At 38.2% G+C, this 20,980-nt stretch overlaps 1 protein-coding gene across 3 annotated transcripts in view; it reads left to right on the top strand.

The window, feature by feature from the left end:
- Nucleotides 1-20,980, top strand: part of NVL (nuclear VCP like) — a 40,668-nt gene that overhangs the window by 1,807 nt on the left and 17,881 nt on the right. For 2 of the 3 annotated variants that reach the window (XR_010997664.1, XM_068185911.1), the window contains exons 2-18: nucleotides 235-308; nucleotides 851-903; nucleotides 994-1,090; nucleotides 1,942-1,996; nucleotides 2,535-2,801; nucleotides 3,568-3,691; nucleotides 3,980-4,056; nucleotides 4,304-4,438; nucleotides 5,904-6,005; nucleotides 7,851-7,968; nucleotides 8,450-8,594; nucleotides 10,873-11,134; nucleotides 13,364-13,582; nucleotides 14,147-14,251; nucleotides 15,006-15,068; nucleotides 16,242-16,361; nucleotides 17,038-17,137. Coding sequence is in view for 1 of the 3 variants with exons in the window: in XM_068185911.1 (XP_068042012.1) it covers nucleotides 235-308; nucleotides 851-903; nucleotides 994-1,090; nucleotides 1,942-1,996; nucleotides 2,535-2,801; nucleotides 3,568-3,691; nucleotides 3,980-4,056; nucleotides 4,304-4,438; nucleotides 5,904-6,005; nucleotides 7,851-7,968; nucleotides 8,450-8,594; nucleotides 10,873-11,134; nucleotides 13,364-13,582; nucleotides 14,147-14,251; nucleotides 15,006-15,068; nucleotides 16,242-16,361; nucleotides 17,038-17,137 (2,116 nt within the window). In the remaining 2 variants the exon portion in view is untranslated. The remainder of the gene's footprint in view (nucleotides 1-234; nucleotides 309-850; nucleotides 904-993; nucleotides 1,091-1,941; nucleotides 1,997-2,534; nucleotides 2,802-3,567; nucleotides 3,692-3,979; nucleotides 4,057-4,303; nucleotides 4,439-5,903; nucleotides 6,006-7,850; nucleotides 7,969-8,449; nucleotides 8,595-10,872; nucleotides 11,135-13,363; nucleotides 13,583-14,146; nucleotides 14,252-15,005; nucleotides 15,069-16,241; nucleotides 16,362-17,037; nucleotides 17,138-20,980) is intronic. The other variant, XR_010997665.1, reaches the window with a different exon arrangement.

Genomic DNA, 20,980 nt, shown 5'->3' with positions numbered 1-20,980 from the left:
CAGGATGCTGCCTTTCCCCAGGAAGCAGAGCTGCCCAGTAATCTGTGCTTTAATAAGCATTTCCCATTTCATTGGGAAATACTTTCTGGTGTGTTGCACAGAGTGAAAAGCTGATTCTGATTCTCATTTTAACTTCTAAGGAGGGCAGAATTTAAAATAGGTATATTTGGTAGAGCTGTTCTGGTGAAGTGATTGACAAAGATTTTATTCCCTTCTCAAAATTCTTCATTTCAGTATCTTGCAAGTAGTAAATGTGGGGAGTATGTTGACATTGGAATTCTAGCATCTGATTTGCAGAAAACCTACAGGTGAGCCAAGATTTGTCTTCTTATATCCTGTGTTCAAAATGTAGACTATATTAGTCTGTTCTGTTGCATTCATTATGAAAGTTATAATTTTCTTTATGTTACCTTCATTACCAGTTGTTGAGGTTGATTGAAGCAATGAGATTGTTTCCCTCTGCTGATACGTTTAGTGACTCATATTTTAATAATGCATTGGCATTATAAGATCTAGCTGTGGTTTGTGTTTTTTATGCGGTGATATTTTTTTTTTTTTGTTTTAAATAAAAAGCTGCAGATTAGTTGCAGCGTGTTGGAGTTTACCCCAGTGAGTTTAAAATGTGAGGGAAAATAACATCTCAGTGCAGACATGGGGGAGGGATAGAGCATCCAGTAAGACATTAATTATTACCTTGCCTGGTTGCTCAGCAGTACAATCATATTTTTGCCCAGGTAGTTTTTAATAAGAACCTTGAGAGTCAACTTTCCATGTACCTTTTCCACTGGGAATGACATTATGTTGAAGGAAAAATCAGTTGATGCAACCTGTTTATTTTGGTGTTTTTCAGTGTAGATTATGGACGAAGAAAAAGAAATGCCTTTAGGATACAAGTTGCAAAAGGTAGATCTGTTAATATTGTGTCCAAGATTCCAAATTCTTTGATTATGCTTTGGCTGTTAATTCTTAACACGGTTGAACTTTTTCTTGCAGTGTTTGAAATAATCAGTAATGAAAAAGAACGCGAAGATTTGGCAGTTTTAGAATCTGAACATGTGGCAAAAAGAGCAAGACAACAAGAGAAAAATGAGTAAGAAGAATTTTTACCACTAGATTAATAATGCCATTGCTATTACTGTTTCTTTAAAGCTTTCTGCGTTTGGTTTATTATATTTTGGTTACTTCAAGGTTGCAGGTGGATCCCATAGGCTTGTTTTCTTCAGAAGTTACCTGTAGTTATTGGAAACTTTTTTGGTGCTGAAGACAAGCAGATATTACAGCCAGTCATGATTTCTCTGTTGTGGGGAACCTACAGCCCTGAATTGGTGGACAACCTTATGGCTTCCTTAATAGTTTTCCACATAATGCCCTGTTCCTCATGTGTTTCAGTTCCTTTGTTTTGTTCTTAATCGTTCTTGGGTGTGAGAGATACTGGCCACAGATGAGAGATGAGACTACCAGACAGGCTGTTCAGAGTAAATCACCAGTGGGTGTGAAACTGGAATGAAGATTTCCTGACTCCTAACCCTGTCCATAATCTCATGGAGTGTTGTGTTTTCTCTAACCTGGAATAGATACTAAGGATCTCATGGGAAAGTAGGACACTGTTGTCAGAAGGATTGGTCTGGTTCAACAGTGATTTGCTCCTATTTCCCTTGGTGAACTGAATCGTAGTGAGCTACATCACTTTTATATAGGTCTGTCTTGCGGACAGGTTGGCAAGTTGATCCAATTCATCACACACTTGGAAAAGATGTAATTTTTAACTTCATACTAAAAGATTGAGAGCATGGGAGTCGGGAATTTCTCTCCAGCATTAGGCTACACACCATGATTATGGGGAACCACATTGTAGAAATCACTTTTGTTTTATTTTACAGATGTCCCACTTGCAGTTCTGCTCTGATAAATTAATAGTTTTTGTCTTCCTTCCCTGTTAAGCACTACTGGAAGTGGCACAGATGACTCTGACTATGATGATTATCCAGAAGATCTAGTAAGCTGTATTTTATTATGATTGTTTGTAGTTGTATAATATATGATTCTATGTTGTGAAATTGCACTTGAAGGGTTTGACAAGGGAGATAGACATAAGGTATAGTGACAGTTAGCAATTCCAACTGAGAATCTGTGGAGCTGGAAGGAGGCTGTTTCCTGAAGGAAAAAGAGGAACTTCTGGTGGGGAATCACTTTTGGGAAGGCACACCGAGAGCCTGAAGGACTTGGCTATCAAATGGATGAAGTGATTGAAGGAACTGACATCTCCAGCTACTGCCAAAAGAGGTGCCTGTTCACTAACAGGAGTCATTCCAGGGTGAATTGCAAAGGCTGCTGCCCCTTCAGCCAGCACATGCAGGTTTATATGCAGTCATTTGGTTTGCAGAGGAGTGGGTTGGAAGATGCATTGCCTATTTTCTCCAGCAGGGATAATGCTAACTTATGTTTATTAAATAGTTTTCACTGACCTCTAAATATAAATAATCCTAGTTAAAGCCTGTCTCGTATATTTTCTTTACAAATGTGTAAATCTGCAGTCTGCAAATCACATGAACAGTTCCCTGCTGAGCTTATACAAGAAAGGAAATCCTGATTCTGTTCCATCCACTCCAAAAAATGACCCGGTGGAGACCTCTCCTCGTGTGAGAACAGCACCTCACACGAGCACCCTCGCACCAGAATCCAGAGGTGAAAGACAAATCTCTGATGGTGGCTGGTTCATTGATAAAACTCCTGATGGCAAAGACTTCTTCATTGACCTTTCTGAGGATGGAGAAGGAGAGGAAAAGAAACTGATTTCTGAGGTACTTCGTGTTTCACAAACCCAAGGTGTTCTAAGTAGATGCATGAATGGAATTGGCTCATTTCAAGTATGTTTGTACAGAAGGTAGAAAGTCACCAAATAATGAGTTTCTTCCAGATTTTTTTGAGGAAAATGTAGTTCTCAGTATCCAGGAGGCCCAGATTAGTGTCCATACTGAGAAAGATGAGTAGAACATAGCTTTTCTTTATTGCATTTGCCAGTGACCACTACCTGACCTGTGGCTTGCTGCAGCCACAGCAGGCGGTCTTCCTTAGCCAGTGGTGAAGTCTTAGTGACCCTGGGGAAACTTCTTTTTATTTCTTTTATCCTGTAATAGTCCTTCTCTCGCATGCACTAAACTTGTGTTAGCACTGAATAACATTTTCTTACACCCCCTTGTGACTTACCAGAAATAAAAATTACACATTCATGTAGTTGTATTCATGCCCAAAGTGGATTCCTCCATGGCATGTAAATAGCTGGTGTCTGATTTTGGTTAGTAGTTTTGAGGGGGTTTGTTTGGTTTTTTTGCTCTGTTCTCTTAACAAAAAAAAGTGACTATTGTAATTAACCCATTTAAAAATAAGGCAAATCCTAAGTACAAAAAAGAGTTTCTGCAAAAGCTGTAAGTTCCTGCTTTGCTTGTCTTTATTTATGTAATTTGTGTAAGTTAAGCATTATAGACACCCATTTTAGTCTTTTAAGTTTTTGCAGAAGTTCACTGACTTGGAAGCTTTTGTATATATAATTCTGGTTTTATGTCCTAGAAATCAACAGAATTTTCTGTCTTGGAGAGTGAAAGAAAGAAGACAAAGGGCAGGAGAGCAAAAAGAAAGAAAGGAGAATTTCCAGATGTAGATGGAGAAATTGAATCCATGTTACTTAAGAAAGGTGAGAAGTTATTTTTGGTGCGCTACTCCAAACAAAGAGATGGTATTAGAACTTGGAATCTGTTACCAGAGAAGTATTTTCTGATGTGCAGAGAAGTGACCCCAGGCAGTTTTTAAAAGAAACTTACCCTTAATGTTGTACTTAAATAATACTGCAGTCCTGTGTCTACTACTAAAAAATAATATTACTCTGTGTGCTTAGTTATTTGTTTAGGCTGAGTATGTTTTGTTCAGTGTTAGCAAATACATTTATACCGTGGCTAAATTTGTGTCTTCTCCTCCTTAACAGTGAGAAATAAGGGGTCAGAGCTTTACCACCCTTCAGTGAAGTTTGAGGATGTAGGAGGCAATGATGAAACATTAAAGGTTAGTTAAAATGTGTCATGAAAAATGACAGAGGAGAAATATTGCAGAGTTCATGTGCATGGCACTGAGTAAAGCTGCTTATACCTACAGCAACAGCAAGGTTGTTGGTTTTTCTCTAATTATTCTTTCTGTAAGCAGTCATTGAATTCAGATTGTTGAACAGACCTTGTTTTATTTTGCCCTGTCTATAAGCATAGCAAACACTATTTTCTGCAATTTAAATGAAGATTTCTCTTGTTCTGAACAGGAAATATGCAAGATGCTCCTTCACATCCGTCATCCTGAGGTCTACACCCACTTAGGAGTGGTTCCACCTCGGGGCTTTCTTTTGCATGGGCCACCGGGATGTGGGAAGACACTGCTGGCACAGGCAATTGCTGGGGTGAGATGGCTTCACATTTACAGCTTCTTCCTTTTCTGGGTTACTTTTAGAGGGAAAGAGAATAATATTCTTTCAGAAGAGATTAGAGCTTTTAATTTTAGCCATCCTATGATAGAATGAAATATGTTAATCTTTACTTCCTTTGTTTGAATTCCATCTGAATCTTTACTTGATAGAACCTCATAGGTAAAGAGTCATGGTGACAAGGTTTTATCTGTGATTTAACTGTTTTGAGGCATTCCCAGAACAGAGCAATACAGGCACAGGTGTTTTGAGAAGGGTATAAATGAAAGATAATTTTGGTTAAATTTACCATACTGTTTCAAGTCTAGACTCAACCTTACCACCTCTTATGAGGTGTTGCATTGATTCTGTTGGTTATTAAACAGCTGATTTCTGAATTCCAAAACTGGATCTTGCCTTGCCTGTGTCATGCTGGTGTTTTCAGAGCACATGACACTACTGGTGTTAATAGTTCGGGGTGAAATTGAAGCTGCTGTGCCACTGTTCCTGTTTTGGATATAAATCTAAGGGCTTTAAAGGGCTCTCAGTGATAACTGTGGACATTTCTTTTTCTTTAATACAGTTGCTCCTTAAATGTTACTGATTATAACCTTAAATTTAGATGCATGTAAATTACTGACTTTTGTAGTGCAGATAAAGAAAAGATATTTATTCCTGAAATGTTGGTTACATGCTTCTGACGTTTTTTCAGATGTTTTAATTAAGAAGATTTAGATATTTTCTTTCTAATATTAGAATATCTTTCTTGTTGTAAAATAGAACCCTTTGAATAATTTGATATTTAATGCTTCAGTAAGTATCTGTGTGCTGGAAGGGTACTGCATTTGAGGAAAGAAGCATGTCACAAGTGAAAAACTTGGAGATTAAATAAATTTAATGACTGCTTCTTAAATATTTTTTTTCTTAAATAAGAGATTTTCAGTAGTGCTCTTTTAGGCAAATTATCTTCTTTGAGCACCGTAGGGTCTCTAGTGGCCTTGAGTTGCATAAATTAGGGTTAATTCTCTTTTATATGTTAAATTAGGGATAGTTTTCTTTTATATGTATTTCCAAGAGCTTGAAATAGGGTGCAACAACCTGTAGCATTACTCTGCTACAGTCTATTGAAGTTCCAGTTGTATTTATTTATTTTTAGTAGCAGAAAACTTTTGAGTGTGAGCTTCAGAAATGTCTTACTGTACAGTCCTGCACAGATATTTCTGAAACAGGACTCTGGGAACCAAACCTGCTGGGGAATACCTTCCACACTGCTAAGCAATGCTTTGTTACCCATTTTAAGTTGGAGGAGGCTCCTTATCTTTTTTTAAAATTCCTAAAGATTTAGTCATGAGTATGTAATTTGTAGGTTTAAAAGATGTCATACTGGAAAATGTTTGTCCTCGAGGACAGCCAGCATTTCTAACCTCTGGATATATCATAAAATGTTCCTTGTTTCTTTCAGGAGTTGCAGCTCCCAATGCTGAAGGTGGCAGCAACAGAGATTGTGTCTGGAGTGTCAGGGGAATCTGAGCAGAAACTGAGAGAGCTGTTTGAGCAGGCTGTGGTAAGACACCCACTGAAAATAGCTCTGTGAATTGTTTGTCTTTTTCTTTATAAAGATTCATACCATTGCTGTGGTTTGAATTTGAGTAAATGTGAGTGAATCTTTATCCTGCTACACACATGACTTGTCTTCCCTTCTGTGACCAAAATTCATTGTACTGTCATGATGTCACAGAGTACAAAGCTTACTATTCTGAAGCCTTGACAAAAGATGGTTCATCATAGCAATGAAAAGAGAGCAACATAAATTATTTACATATTTGGAGCTGCTTGGTTTGATATGTAAAAAAAAAATTAAGAGCAGTTCATTGTGCTTTTTTGTGACAAGGGGTTTTTGCTAGTTTTGTATGGCATGGAATTTGAGTGAAATGAGAGATATTAGGCTTTGGCAGTCTAGGTAGAAAGCAGGAAATTTGGAACAAACATGATAAGAGCAGGAGAAAAGTTAAAGTTGAAGTCTTGCTTTGGTGTGACCTCTGGATGTAGTAGGAAGCAAAGAGAACGAGACAGGTTGAGATAATTTTAAAGAAATGCAGATGTTTCTGGTTTTTAGTATGAGGCTGATGTTTTATTTCATAAGGCCAGTCTTCTGTTCCTGACCTGAAAATGTTCTGGTTTTTTGACTTTATTTCATTTTGCTACTCTCCCCCTAAACTGTTTGTAGGGATTTAAAGTATGCCCCTAAACAGGGCAAAAAGGTTGTTTGCAAAGCTGTTTGTGATGTTTCCTGTTCATACTAAATTTTAATTTTTAGAGAGCCATGTTAAGAAGTTGTTTAGAATAAAATTACATAGGTTATGACAATGAGTTTTTAGAAATCATGTATGTTTTGTATGTGTAGTGATCCAGGGGAGGTTGCTGTAAATTGCTGTTACAAAAATAACATCTGTTGCATAAAATATGTCTAAAATAAAATCTCTCGCCTTTCTGATAGTCTCCTACATTCCCTTAAGTAGTTTTCCCACTTAGTTTTCGCAGCAGTTTTTGTGCAGGGGGAAGGACAATAATAAAGATTGCTCATTATTTGCGTGCTGTGGCATCTGCACGGCCTTTCCCCCGCGGTCCCAGCGGGAAGGGGAATGACCACGAGATGGCGCAGCCGCTGCTGGGAACACCCAGTGCAGCCGGTGAACCGCGCGGGCTTTTTACCTGGGACTTTTTTGGAACAAGACTCCGGTGTTTTCCTTACGTATCCCTTTGCACAGCTAGTGCTTTTCGGGAATATTAATGATCTTACATCAGCTAAGCACCGATATATTAGTTACACTAATTATTGATCCGTATTATTGTTGGCTTTTGATGAAGTTCATGGAATTTTAGAAGACTTGTGTGAGTTTCTCACTGCTCATTTTTACTCTTTGAACGTGGTCGGGCTCTGTAGTAGTCTTGAAGTTCCATGACCACCTACTGCTTTTTGTTTCGTTCTGTGTGTCAGTAATGCTATTCTTGAAATTCCACAGCTCTAATGTCACTAACAAAATAAACAACAAACCCAACCAGACCTTTCTTGTGTGATTTTTGTTTATGGACTTCAGCGGGCAGTCACAATAGAATATTTAGGAAAAACATAAGGCAACACAGAGGTATATTTAAATTTTAGACACTGGTTAGAGACTGTCTAAAATTTAATATCTCATGCCTTAATTATTCTATAGATTCAGATCAGTGAAGTTTCATAGTCTGGTGGCTCTCCAGATTGTCAGCAAGAACAACAGAATTGTTCCAGGACTTGATTATACAGCAGATTTACAGTAAGAGTTAGAGATCAGAAAACCTGAAACATCTCTTTCTTGTAATACATTCTGTCAGTGTGATTTTGTAATTATGAATCTTCCCTGTTCCTTAGTCCAGTGCTCCGTGTGTCCTTTTCATTGACGAGATAGATGCGATCACACCGAAGAGAGAAGTCGCATCCAAGGACATGGAGCGGAGGATTGTAGCTCAGTTCCTGACTTGTATGGATGGTGAGTTTCGGGAACAGCTGTGCTAAAACCAGATTATAATTATCAGTCTTACTGTCTGCTTCCTTTCAGTAGTGACATGTGCTTACTTTAGAGGAGATAGTGGCAAGATTTTTTCTTATTTTAACACAGTTTACCTGGGGAATGATGGGAAGATCATAATAAATTTGAAGGGGTGTTACTACAATATTTTCACAGTGGTCTGTACAGCATTATGTAAGCCTGTCTGTTGTAAAAATAGAACTAATGGGGGAACCTGTTAAATTTATGAATAATTAATTAATCTGTTAATTTTAAAATTTTTGCTTGATTGTGCAAAATACAAGTTTTAGGTAGTAGAGACAGAGATGAACAGTGGTTCAGTCTGATTGATTAGTTTATCTCTGTTGACTACTATAATGTGCTGCAGAAACAGAGTCCCACAGATATGGGAACAGTTTGAACAATGAATATGTGTACTGACTTTCATCCTTCTTTCCCTTAGACTTGAATAATGTGGCTGCCACTACCCAGGTCCTTGTTATTGGAGCAACAAACAGACCTGACTCCTTGGACCCTGCACTGCGGAGAGCTGGGAGATTTGACAGAGAAATTTGTTTAGGGATCCCAGATGAAGGGGCAAGAGAGAAGTATGTGTTGTGAAGTTAAACCTTCTTTTTGATACATTGATAAATAAGAAAATAATGTGTAAGTTAACATACAAATTAAGGAAAAGTACTTTATTGTGTTTAGTTCTGTTTGTACCTGTACACACCTGTGGGTCAGTGCACACTGAGAAGTTGCAGAAGACATTGAGTGAGCACCTATTTGTCTTGGTAGCTATGCCTACATGTGGACTAATTTCCTTTCTTGTGTGCAGATCTGCTTTTAACATTATGTTAATAATTTTCCTAGTGCCTTAACAGTACAGATGATGGAGTCAAATGTATCTTTCCTCATGTTCAGGAGGTTAACATTCTGTCTTTGGTGCTCCCAATGTAACTATTAAATTAGGAATGTAAATTAAGTAAAGCCCATTTGTACCTTAAGCAACAGGCCTGGATTCTTCTATTCCTTTCCTCATGGAAGTACACCAGTCCAGGCATTAAGCTGAGCTGCATTCATCCTGTGTTGTGTAACTGTCCTTTTTTACTCCAAAGATCTATGACTGTCAGACTAAGTTAAAAGAAATAAATCCATTTTTGCATTTTTAATTAAAAGGAGCTGCTACACATTTCCTCAACAGCAAAATACACAGGAAGGGAAGTTTGAAAAACTTACAGCTTATCTTGTTATGGAAAGGAAAGAAAGGTTAAAGGATAAGTTTCTTATTCTCAAATAATAATATTTTGAAGTTGAAGAGGCAAACACTTCTTTCTGCTATATTGCCCACTTAGTGTTGTCAGCACTCAGGCCATTATTCCCCCTAGGGTTTTTAATTTTTTTTTCTCTTCCCTCCCTTCTTCCTCCAGATTTAGTGCCCCGTAGTAATTGTGTTCCTCTTGGCTGTGGGCAAGACATGCAGATGGTTAGAGGTAGAACTAAGGAGTAACTGAGGAGAGTTGTGATTCTCTGATAGTTCCTAGGAGCATGTTAAAATGATGATATTCCCAGAAATAGCAGTGTTGAAGGACAGGAGTTGTGGATGACATAGCCATAGCGTGTGGTGTGGTGTGTAGAGATCGTTCACAGGTTCGAGTGGAGTCACAGGCATTCATGTTATTGTTTGTTTGTATTTGTGTTCCTAGAGGTGTAGGCTAACAGGGACTGATGATTTTCTTTTTAAATTCTTCCCTCTTCCTGCTTTCTGTTTTGTTTTGTGGAAAGCATGGTGGTGTTGATTTGTTCCTTTATTTTAAAATGAAAGGGTTGCATAGACCTTATAAGTCCTCACAGTGTGCTGATTTACAGGGTGAGTCTTGCTGTAGGCAAGATTTGAACTGCTGAGTTGTGGTTCTGCAGTCTTAAGGGGCGGAGTGAGATGAGAAAGTGTACCTGGAGATCTTGCTTTACCTGGTGTTTTCTTGTGCAAATTCAGAATGAGCCATTTTGTAGTCCTGAACCGTTTACACTTCAACTCATTAACTACAGCTCTTGTCAGGCAAGTTAAAAAAATCTTGAGAAACAGGCTGTTATCCCTAATAAAGATTGAAAAGAGATAACAGAACTTGCTCGTGGGGAGAGAAAAAGATGAAATATATTATAATTTTAGAGTTTTGAAGAGTTTAATCACTTGGGTTTTTCATAACTTTTCTGTAGTTACATTATTTGATCTAGAAATAATTGGAACCAGGAGTATGTTACTGATCTGAACTTCTTTGGTTTGTGCTGCCTTTTAAAAATATTATCCCAATGAAATGATATTTTGCTGTTATATGCTTGTACTCTGCTTTCAGTGGTCAGGTAAAGATACTGAAGATTAAACCAGAGCTCCTCACACAGTCTGATTTCATTTGCTTCTTGCAGAACAGCTTGTTGTAGATGTTCTTCAATAAATAAATTTCTAAAAAGTGGCATGGAACAGACATTGCAGCCTTAGGTTATTAGGAGTACAAGGTTAAATTTATCAGTGGATAACTTGTGTGCATCTCCATGGTACACTGAGACCTACCCTGACAGTTTTTAATATTACTAGAGTTAAAAGGTGACCTGTAATGCTTAAGTCACCAAAACTACTGATAAGCAATGCCTGGTTGAGGCTGTTGGTTTTTGTTTAAGAAGTGACAGGAAATTTATACAGTACAGTTCTGTGGGTTTCAGTGTTGGTTACTTCCTACTTGAGCAAAAATTTCCCAATGTGCTACTTCAGTTCATGTGGACTGAAAGAGACATTAAATGCTGTTTGTTTTCATGTGAAGAAAAAAAAAAAGTAACAGCTTTTTCTCCAGCTTTATATTTTCTTTTTTTTTTCTTCCCTTCCTTGATTAGAATTCTTCAGACTTTGTGCCGCAAACTGAAGCTCCCGGAGTCGTTTGAATTCCGTCATTTAGCACGGCTGACTCCTGGCTATGTGGGGGCTGATCTGATGGCCCTGTGCCGTGAGGCTGCCATGGGCACAGTCAGCAGGGTCCTGATAACAGCTGAGGAGCACCACACACGCTCTGGGGGGAGAACAGCTGAAGGAAGCCCGGGGATAGGAGCAGACATCCTGGAGGAAGAGGGCACCAACCAACCAGAACTTCCACCTAAGGTATGTATTCCTTGAAGCGTGTGTTTTTAACATCTGAAGAGTTGAGCCATTTTGCAGTTATGAAAGTCGTTACTCATAAATTCTCAAACATCCACAGCCAACCTAATATTAAATTTAGATTTAGAAATGGCAGCTCCTAAGGCAGGAGCATAACTGCTAATGACCCGTATAATGGGCCTGGAAAAGTGGATCCCATCCCCAGTCCTTCTAAAAATTATGGTCATGTTTTTATACAAGGTATGTTTTTTCCCTGGGATTTTTTGTTTTATTTGTGCTGTGTTGTTTTGTCTTCTAATGGAGAAGAGTTTCAAAGACTGGTTGTATCTCTCTTTAAAAGTGTATTGACTGTAACAGAATTTTAAAAGTATCAGACTTGAACTGAGTATTTTGCACCAGCTGTTTGCTGTGCCCTTAGTGAAATGTCTGTGAGGATGCCTAGGGCTCTTCCCTGACCTGGTAGAGTTACAGTAAGCCAAAGTCTACAATTTTTTATGCAGACTTTGTTTGCCTTCCAGCTGTGTGATTACTTGAAGTGAATCACACGTGTCTAGTACCTGTAGCAGGTTTGAGTAAGAGAGGAGCTGTGAAAGTGCAGCACAACTGGATCTCTGTTGCAGAAGATAGTATTTCAAGGTTAGGCCAGAATTATTCTCTGGCCTAAGTAACATGAAGGTTAGTGAAACAGAACAACTTTATATAGAAATTCTTTGTCCTACTTCTCAAAATTTGGAGTCTGTATATGCCTTCATTATGTGCAGGCCTCCTAAAGATTTGTGTGGAGATAAGTAGGCTTAAATGCACATTGTGCTCAGATTCTGTTTTCAGGAGGGCTGTCAAAGAGCAGTGTTGCTGTGATGACAAGAATCAGTATAAAAAGCTGTAGTAAGCCTTTGTATTAGTGTAACATAAGCATGGTGCGTATACCTCCCAGTGCTTCCTGGGGCCTGCTGTAGCCAGAAGAAAGTGGGGAGGGGCAGGTAGTTGCAGGTTTTATCAACATCACCATGATCAAAGGGGTCATTGAGAATGAGGAAGTCTAATCCTAACAAAGCCATGTTTTGATAGCTGGCAGGAGGTTGACATAGTCTAATACAGGGTATTGTCATTAAAACCCTTGTATTATGTTTACAATGGAAAAATAAACATACAAAACCTTTAAAAATCGTTCACACAATTAGAGTAAACAAACCCAGTGGTCTTGGCTATTTCAGAGGTTCTCTGCAATGGCTCTGTTAAGAGGAGGAGGGAGGACTTAAAAGGAATAGCAGGCATTCGAAGCACTTGTATTTCTTTGTGGTCAGTTGTAGAGCTATCCTAGCTGAAAATGATAGGAAGTGATACTTTTTCTTTCTACTCCTGTAGGAAAAACGTTGAAACTTAACAGAGTTTTTACATTTTTCTCCCTCTATTTTATAATGAATGTCTTGATACAGTTTTACTTGTAGTGCAGTACCAGTTTGCTTTGATACTTCCTTTCTGTATTAGAATGGGAATGCATTTGTGTTATGAAAATCTAAACTTCTTTGATGGAATATTTTCTCAGTTCCCAGTATGGAACTGATTGGAGAAATTGGAATGTACCTCCCTTGGTCACTGTGGTCTGCAGCATGGGGCAGTGCAGAAAAGCATTACCCTGCATCTCTGTCCTGTTTGCCCAAACCTTATCAGGCCCTGATTGCAGAACCAGGTCTAACCAGGCTGAGGAAATTAGTTGTCTTGAAATTACATAGGTGTTAAATCAAAGTGTATGTTCTAGAAGTGTGTTAAGAGTTTTAACAGTTTATACAGAACTGAATATTCTGCAAATTGTTGGAATTGTGCTATCCAGCAGTTTTTCACTTTCTCTTGAAAGCAGTTTCTTGTTAAAAGCAGAATTAATACATATAAATAATACATATTTTGGAAATTTCAGCATGGAAATATCTTTCTCCTAGTAAGTGTGGGAGAAGCTGTAGGAAGAACTGGAAGGCAAAATACATGTGCTAGCTCATTTTCTGTAGCATCTAAATCAAGATTTTAGGCTCAGCTCAGTGCCTTCAGACCTCTTAAATGTATACAGAGCTTCCCTGAAATATTTTTATAATTTATAGTAATTTACATATTTTATGTGCATTGTATATAATAATGTGATTGATAGTTGAAGTATGGCTTAGAAAAAGCCCTCAAAATGGTTCTGGAAGTTTAACCCAGTTGCATAATCTTTTTCTCTCTCTTTCCACGTGCGTTAAGGATGAATTGCAGAGACTTTTGGATTTGCTGAAGGAGCAAGCGCCCTTGCCTGAGGAGCAGCTGCAGAAGCTGTGCATTGAGATGAATGATTTTATTGTTGCACTGTCATCAGTGCAACCCTCTGCCAAGAGAGAAGGCTTTGTCACAATCCCTGATGTGACATGGGCAGACATCGGAGCCCTGGAGGATGTTCGGGAGGAGCTGACCATGGCAATATTGGTATGTCCTAACCTTAATTCCAAAGGGCTTTTGCACTCCCCCCGTGCAGGATAAAAAAACCTGTTTGTTTTCAATATTTATTTAAGTTATAGGGGTATTTTGCAATATCTTTATTTATAACAGTCAAGCTCATATAATTTACTTCAGAATTTGTTTCAAGTCTGGTGTTTGTATTTAATATTTTGCCTTTCGTATTCACGCTTTCAGTGTGTTTGTATTGCTCAATCTTTAAGTATTCTAGACGTTGTGTACCAATAACCTTGGTTATGCAACTACCACACGTCAACTGGGGACTACTTAGCTGGAAGCTTAGCAGTCTTGAACATTAACACCTTTAGGTAACTTTGGTGAATAAAATCTTTGCCTCTGAATAAGGATATTTCTCCCATTTAGGGGTAATTAGCAGTGCAAGATACTAAGTTGCTGATCAAATCTTTATTCTTTTAGTCTATTAAAAATTGGAATAAAGAACGTGCTATGAATGATTTTTCATCCAGCTGTAACTAAAATGAAAAGTTTCGTATTTTCTTTATGCCAGAAGTAACAATGATAATTTGTTTTCAGGCACCTGTGCGAAACCCGGAGCAGTTTAAAGCTCTGGGCCTGACTACTCCAGCTGGTGTCCTGCTTGCAGGGCCTCCAGGGTGTGGCAAAACACTGTTAGCTAAGGTAATGCATTTTCTAAACATCATTAAAAACACTGGAGAATCCTCTTGAAATGGATGTTTTTGTAGGATGAGTCTGGATCATAGTGCAGTTGGCCTTTTGCACCACATTTCATCAGAAAACTAAATTTAGGCCTTTGTGCTGAAGTGATTTGATTTTACTTGCATAAAGTTATAACTTTGCTTGAATGGAGAGAGAATTCCTGCAAAACCTGAAGGAATGAACTTGATTAAGGAAGAAGTAGCAAAGATGAGAAGAAACTCTGTTGGATAACCACTCTATGGAATATTTTACTGTAACTAAATTATGTGTTTGCGAGTACTCTGCAGCTCTTACTGAAAATACTTTGTTTTGCTTCTTGAGCATTTCAGTTCTTAGCACATCTCCAAGTAAATGGAGATAATAGTGCAAATTTCAGATTGTTTCTCATTTTGTCTTCAGGTGCTCTTATGGAATTGACTATCTCTTTAACTCCCGTAGTTACAGGACATTCTTCAGCTGGTGTGGGGGGTGGGGTGTGAATCTGGAGCTGCCTTATCAGAGAGAGACAATACATTGCTAAATTCCCTGCTCCCCTCCCACTCCTAATTGCATGTAATTATACTTTGTACTGTTTTCTACACTTTGCAAACAGTTGCTAACTGTATGTTCCTCCCCTTATATTTGTTTATCACTCCATGGACAGAACCCAAGCAGACATGAGAAATGTGTGTTTTTTAAATATATCTTTATATATCTGGCTTTACCTTTTCTACAGGCCGTGGCAAATGAGTCTGGACTGAATTTCATATCTGTGAAAGGTCCTGAGCTGCTAAATATGGTATGTGCTAATAATGGGGCTTTTGCTATTTCTTTTTCTTTGGACATTCTTGTCCAAAATGTGGGGCAAGCAAAATTCCTGATAATTACACAACTGGTACTGGTGCAGCTGAAGTTGCCTTATTTAACCTCTCTTTAAAATTTTTAGCAGTGAAGTTGTTCATGTGAAAAGAAAAAAATCACCTGTGTAGCTTAAATATTTATCTTAGTTTAAATTACGTGGCAGGTAACCCTTCTTGAGTTGAAGTAGGGTTTCTAAATGACCAGCTACATACATCGCTGCTTTTCTGTAGCATGGAGATTTTAAATGTCAACAGATAAAAGTGCTGTAGTTCAAATCTTCAAAGCACTGGCCTTAGAAGTGCTGTGATGTAACTTCAGTCCCTTTCAGAGTCAAGAGAATGTGCTGAACTGAGCGAGGTGGCTGCAGCTCCCATGTGGTGGGGCCATTATCAGCAATGTGGAAGCTGAAACCCACATACTGAATTTGATTGATCTCCTCCCAAACATTTTTATATGTCAGCTTCAAGTACTGATACAGACAGGTGTCCGTAATGCTATGTTAATGAGGAGCCCAACTTCCTTGTGGAATACAGAGAAAATGGTTGGCTGTGGTTCAGAGACTCTGTTAACATATAAATTGTATCAAAACATATTTGTTTGGAAAAAATTAAGTGTTTGCATTTACAACTTCACAGCCCCTGTTCCTACAATTCAGCATTCAAAGTGAAATTCTGGGTGACTTTTCAGTTTCCTACTACCAAACCCCTGTCTTCAGGCAACAACTCTATGAACTTCAGATGTTCATTGTGTTCACATTGCTCACTGGGTTTGTTTATGAACAGCTGAACAACAGGGTCCTTAATTAAGACTGTATTTGTTAATTCTCATCACCAAAATGATGGCAAGTTAAGAGTTCTTGCCCAGAAAAATGGAATACTGTTAAACTCTGAATGTACTGCAAATTGTCAAAAGTCAACTAGTGACAGTTCCTGTGTAAATCATGATCAGTAAGGAAAGAGAGATAAGAGACTTGTCAGAAAAAAACCAGATTACTAGGTTGCATTTCTTCCTTGCAAAGTACCTTAAATAATGTTTAAAACTACTAGTTTTTTTTCCAAGCAAAATCTTCATGTCTTACATTGTTTCAATGCCGTGTCTCTTATTTTTTCAGTACGTGGGTGAAAGTGAGCGTGCTGTACGTCAGGTGTTCCAGCGTGCCAGGAATTCAGCCCCCTGTGTTATATTCTTCGATGAAGTTGATGCTTTGTGCCCTCGGAGGTCTGACCGTGAAGTGAGTCTGCCTTGAGATATCTCCACAAATAATACTCTCAGTTACAGCTTTTGGGATATTGCAGGCAACAGAAATACCCAGAAGGGTATCTTCCAAGAAAAGCAATCCATTAGGCTTTTATTTGAGGGAAATATGTTGGTCAAGTTTTATAAAGCTCAATACTTTTTTTCATATGCATATGTAGAAAAAATATCCAGAGAAATTCAGGTTAAGTTATTAAGTTTGGTTTTAGGATGTCACTACTATGGAATTACTGTTTACCTCTCAGTAGCTCACCTGCTTAAAATGTTGTTTCAGAAGTTTCAATATTTAAGAACTCTTTTCACTCAAAAAACTGAATATTGAAAAATTTTGTGTCTTGTTGAGGTAGATATCAGAACAACTAGTACAAATATTTATATGTACTCCTTCAAGTGAGTCCTTTAGTTTTGATGGGCAAGAAGATGTTTGCCACGTGTAAAAATACGTGGGAAGTGTGTAGATAGCATGAATTTGGGACGGAGATGTACTAAGAGTATGAGAGAAGGAATCCATAATGCAGCTACATTGAAAGTGTGAAAAAGAAATTTTTTCTTTGAGTAGTATTTCAGTGCAGGGAGTTAGTAGATATTTTACCTTGAAATATTCACATTCTCAGTGTTTCTTTGATTTTGTTGACAAATTTCTCCTTCCAAAGTCAGGAGCCAGTGTGCGGGTAGTGAACCAGCTCCTCACCGAGATGGATGGGCTGGAGAATCGGCAGCAGGTTTTCATTATGGCTGCCACAAACAGGCCAGGTAAGGACCCAGAAGTCAGAAACAAGAAATCAGATGTCCTTGGTTCTCCTTTAACAAAGTCATGTCTTCCTATATATTTGAATTCTGTAACTAAGCCTGTTCTCTACTTAAAATTACAGTATCTGCTCAAATCCAAAGCTTTTCTGATCAGTTAATCTGTTCCATGTTCATGTGGTATTGTGAGATAAAGCAGTCTCTTTAAAATGTGTCTCACTTAGCACCTGGTATCCTTGCTGTTAAAATGCTTTGAAAGACCTTTCACTGCTGTGGATTATCTCCTTGCAATATAGAAGCAGAAAAGAGACCTAAAATGTATTTATTTTTTCTGCTTAAATTGATTTTCTATCCAAAGCAGCCTTATAGTTTTCTGCTATCTTTTTTTTTTTTTTTTTTTTTTTTCCTTAAGACATCTGTCTCATGTTAAGTCATTTTTCCGTTTGCTTATCTTTTGCTTCCTGGGCTCTATGTTCTACACTAGACTCTGTTTGGAATGGTTACTCTTCTGTTTCTTCATGTTCTATCCAACTTGGATATTAACAGCTGTCTTTGCTCCGTCGCTGGCTCTTCAGCTTTTGGCAGCTCTTGCAATTCCCACAGCACCTTCTCAGTTAATATGGTAAACACTTGATGTCTGCTTTACAAACATCATGTGTTTTACAGGCAACTTTCTATCTCTGTTTTGGGGTTTGTTTTGTATTACAGACAAGGCTTGTGTTTTATACATAGCAAGAAACTTGTTTTTCCTGAATTTGAATTCCATGTAGAAGCTGTGGGTTGTAGATAAAGGAATTTGTTGTCAGTTTAGGAAGAAACAAGTGTGAAGGTATTGCACTTCCTCAGTTATGATTATTTTTCTGAATATTGCAAGTGAAATGAAATACAGGGTTACAAGTCTGTCTTAGTAAAACCATACTGGCGTGGGTACCGGAATTCTGGAAAGAACCTTTGCACCCAGAATGGGTATTTGGCAAATTCCTACTGAGAGTGAGACACAGTTATTTCTTACCTGCATGTATTAAGGACAAGATGTAGTTTTGCTGAGAAATGGCTTAACAGGAAAAATAGTAGCATGGCTATTTTGGATATAATTTGGAAGATGGGAAAGTTAAAATACTTCATATTGCTTGTGTTCTACAAATTACGGAAAATTTGGTCTGAAATCATCTATAATGGGCAACTAGTAGGTTTTTTTTCTTTTTTAACCAAAAAAGCTCAAAGCTTCAAAGATTTGGAGGAAAATCTTCCTATGTCTCAAAATCTTTGCACCATGACAGACTTTTCAAGCCTTCCACATGGTGAAGTATGAGCAGTAGGGGCTTAAATCTCTACCTGCTTGTACAAATTCTTTGACTTAAAGTGCCAGGTTTTCCTGGCATGAGCTATCTAATGCAATGCAGGATAGAAAATAAGTTTATGCTGTGTATAGATGCAGTTGAATGTACCAAGAGTGTTGGTGGGAGTGTCCTCAAGTTGCCTTAGCAAAGAGATCTCTCCCTAAATTAGTTGTGCTACTGCAAGCATTTGTATCAAGCAGCCCTATTTGGAAGTGTTTCTCAAGGGCTTCATATCTAATTACTGACTTGTCATTATCTCTGACTGGTAGCTTGGGCTGGGAATTCCAGCGCTTTTGAAGTGAGGACACATCCAGCTGTACTTCCTGCAGTGCCTCCTCGGCCGGTTGGGCAGGGGGCTGATCCTTTTTTGGGCTGCTCTGTGTCACTGCTCTGAGCTAAGGATTCCTCTCGTGGAGGCAGCTGAGTGCAAGCACTCCAGCAGCTTCACCAGGGCCAGCTTAGCCTAAATATTGCTCAGATGTTAATTTCAAAGTATAAGTATTTATGTGTGGCAGGTTTGTCCTAATTCCTTGATTTAGATACACACTGATTCTGTGCTTGCTTACAGGTCTGATTTTCATGCATATGTGAAACAGACACCTGTTCAATTGTTAATTCCCCTCTCTATAAGCCTTATACGAGGTGCATTTTTACCCTTACGTGGTTAGAAAGTACCTCTGGAATGGCATGGGGATATTTTTTTTTCCCCTTCAGTTTTAAAAAGTCACTATTGCCTTTTTCAGCTGCAGTGGCAGATCTATTGTTTGACCATCAGGAATAGTTAAAATTACAAAACTTTACCAGATAATGAAGTTTGGGCTTATGTTTGAGGGCAGCTGGGAAATGTGTAAGGCCTGAAATCAGTGGTGTATTATTAGTCAGTGACATTGGTGAAAAAAGGGGATTTGAGGTAAAAATGCCAAATGTAAAGAAAATACAAAGGCAGGGATATAAAATACAATTAATTTCTATTTATTGAATTTGTAGATGAATTTATATCCTTCACTTGGGTGATTTTATCTTGATAAAGATACAAGGAGTTGTTTTGCCAACATTAATAAATTTTTTTTTCAGTTGGTAGGTGCCATTTGGATAGCATGGATGTCTTGCTTCAGAAGGACTGTGTATATGAATAACATTTTGGGAAGGCTTAGACCATAAGTTTTTCCTGTGATACTTGCATTTGTCAGTATGAGGAAATAGAATTTCATCAGAACAATTTCTGCTGAAGTTGTGGTTAAGTTGGGGAAACTGATGTTTCTCTCCTGTAGTTTATTCACTGTTCATGGGGCCTAGGAGGAGGCAGTGTTCACCAAATGAGGTTTTGCTGGTGTGGTCTGGGTATTTGAAAGGAGCACGCTGCAGGTAGAGAGCAGTGAAGTCTGTGCTAGTAAAGCACACTCTTAACCACCTTCTTTTTTTAGAGTGATTGCATACGTGGTAGCTTTGAGAGTTGGTTGCTGGTACTGTTCGTGACTGTTGTGTTTGCTGTCAGCATTGTAGCCTGAAATCATTGTTCGATAGGAATAGTCTTCTCTCATAAGTTATTATTACTGCTGTTTTATTAATATTGTTATTGCTATTATTATTATTGTTATTATTGTTTAGCAGTAGTTGCAGTTAGGATAGCACTGGCTCAACCACTTTTGGCATTTCAAGGTATGTTCCTGGCACAGTTGTTCCAGAGAGGTGTTGGCACCTGGGACAAAGTATTACTGTGAAATGGTGGTGGTTTATACCCCATGGCTGAAAACTGCCAAATTCTCTTTTATATAGCCTTTAAACACTTGGAAGGCTTTAACTCCCATTTTGGCAAAAAGGTAGGCACAATAGATTGGTTCCTTTTTAGCATCTGCAATCTGCAAGTGGTAATTCTTATTCTGGCAGTGCTGAAAAAAGCCTTTGATGTGCCCTAAAAAGCAGGACATTTGAATGTTTTTTTCACTCAATGACTTTGAATATCCTCTGCAGATATTTCTTGACTCCTTCTAAATTAGCAGGGATGCAGTATTCCCAACTCAGTCTCTTTCCACCTAAATGCAGAGTCAATGTCAGATTTGTCTGAAGAGGATTAAACTTTTAAAGCACTCAGTATCATTAGAGAGAGACAGGGAAAAAAAATAAGAGGCAGAAATGTCTTGTCTTGTCTTGTTAGCACCTTTATGAGTGAGAATAATTTAATTCTTTTCCAGCCTACTTCCTTACCCAAACTCAAGAGTAAATACTACACAACTGCCAATCACTACTGTTGAATGAAATCTGTAATTTCCCACCACTTTTTAGCTACCAGTTTGAATTTCAGGATGGGATACTGCTGCTTTCTGCTCTCCTCTTACTTCCCTGGGCTTTGAACATTTATATACTCCTTAGAGAAATCCTGACCAAGGCATCAGCTGCATTTCCCCTGGGATCTAGGGAAGTGTGTGTCACGTGAGGAAACAGACAAGACAGTGGTTTAAAATTGGTCATGAATTGTGATATCTTGCTTTTATTCATGGCCTCTTTCTCT

This window comes from Anomalospiza imberbis, chromosome 3 (assembly GCF_031753505.1).
Source record: "Anomalospiza imberbis isolate Cuckoo-Finch-1a 21T00152 chromosome 3, ASM3175350v1, whole genome shotgun sequence".
Classification (NCBI taxonomy): domain Eukaryota; kingdom Metazoa; phylum Chordata; class Aves; order Passeriformes; family Viduidae; genus Anomalospiza; species Anomalospiza imberbis.
The sequence above is the reverse complement of the archived record's forward strand: the minus strand, read 5'-3'. Positions and strand labels throughout refer to the sequence as shown.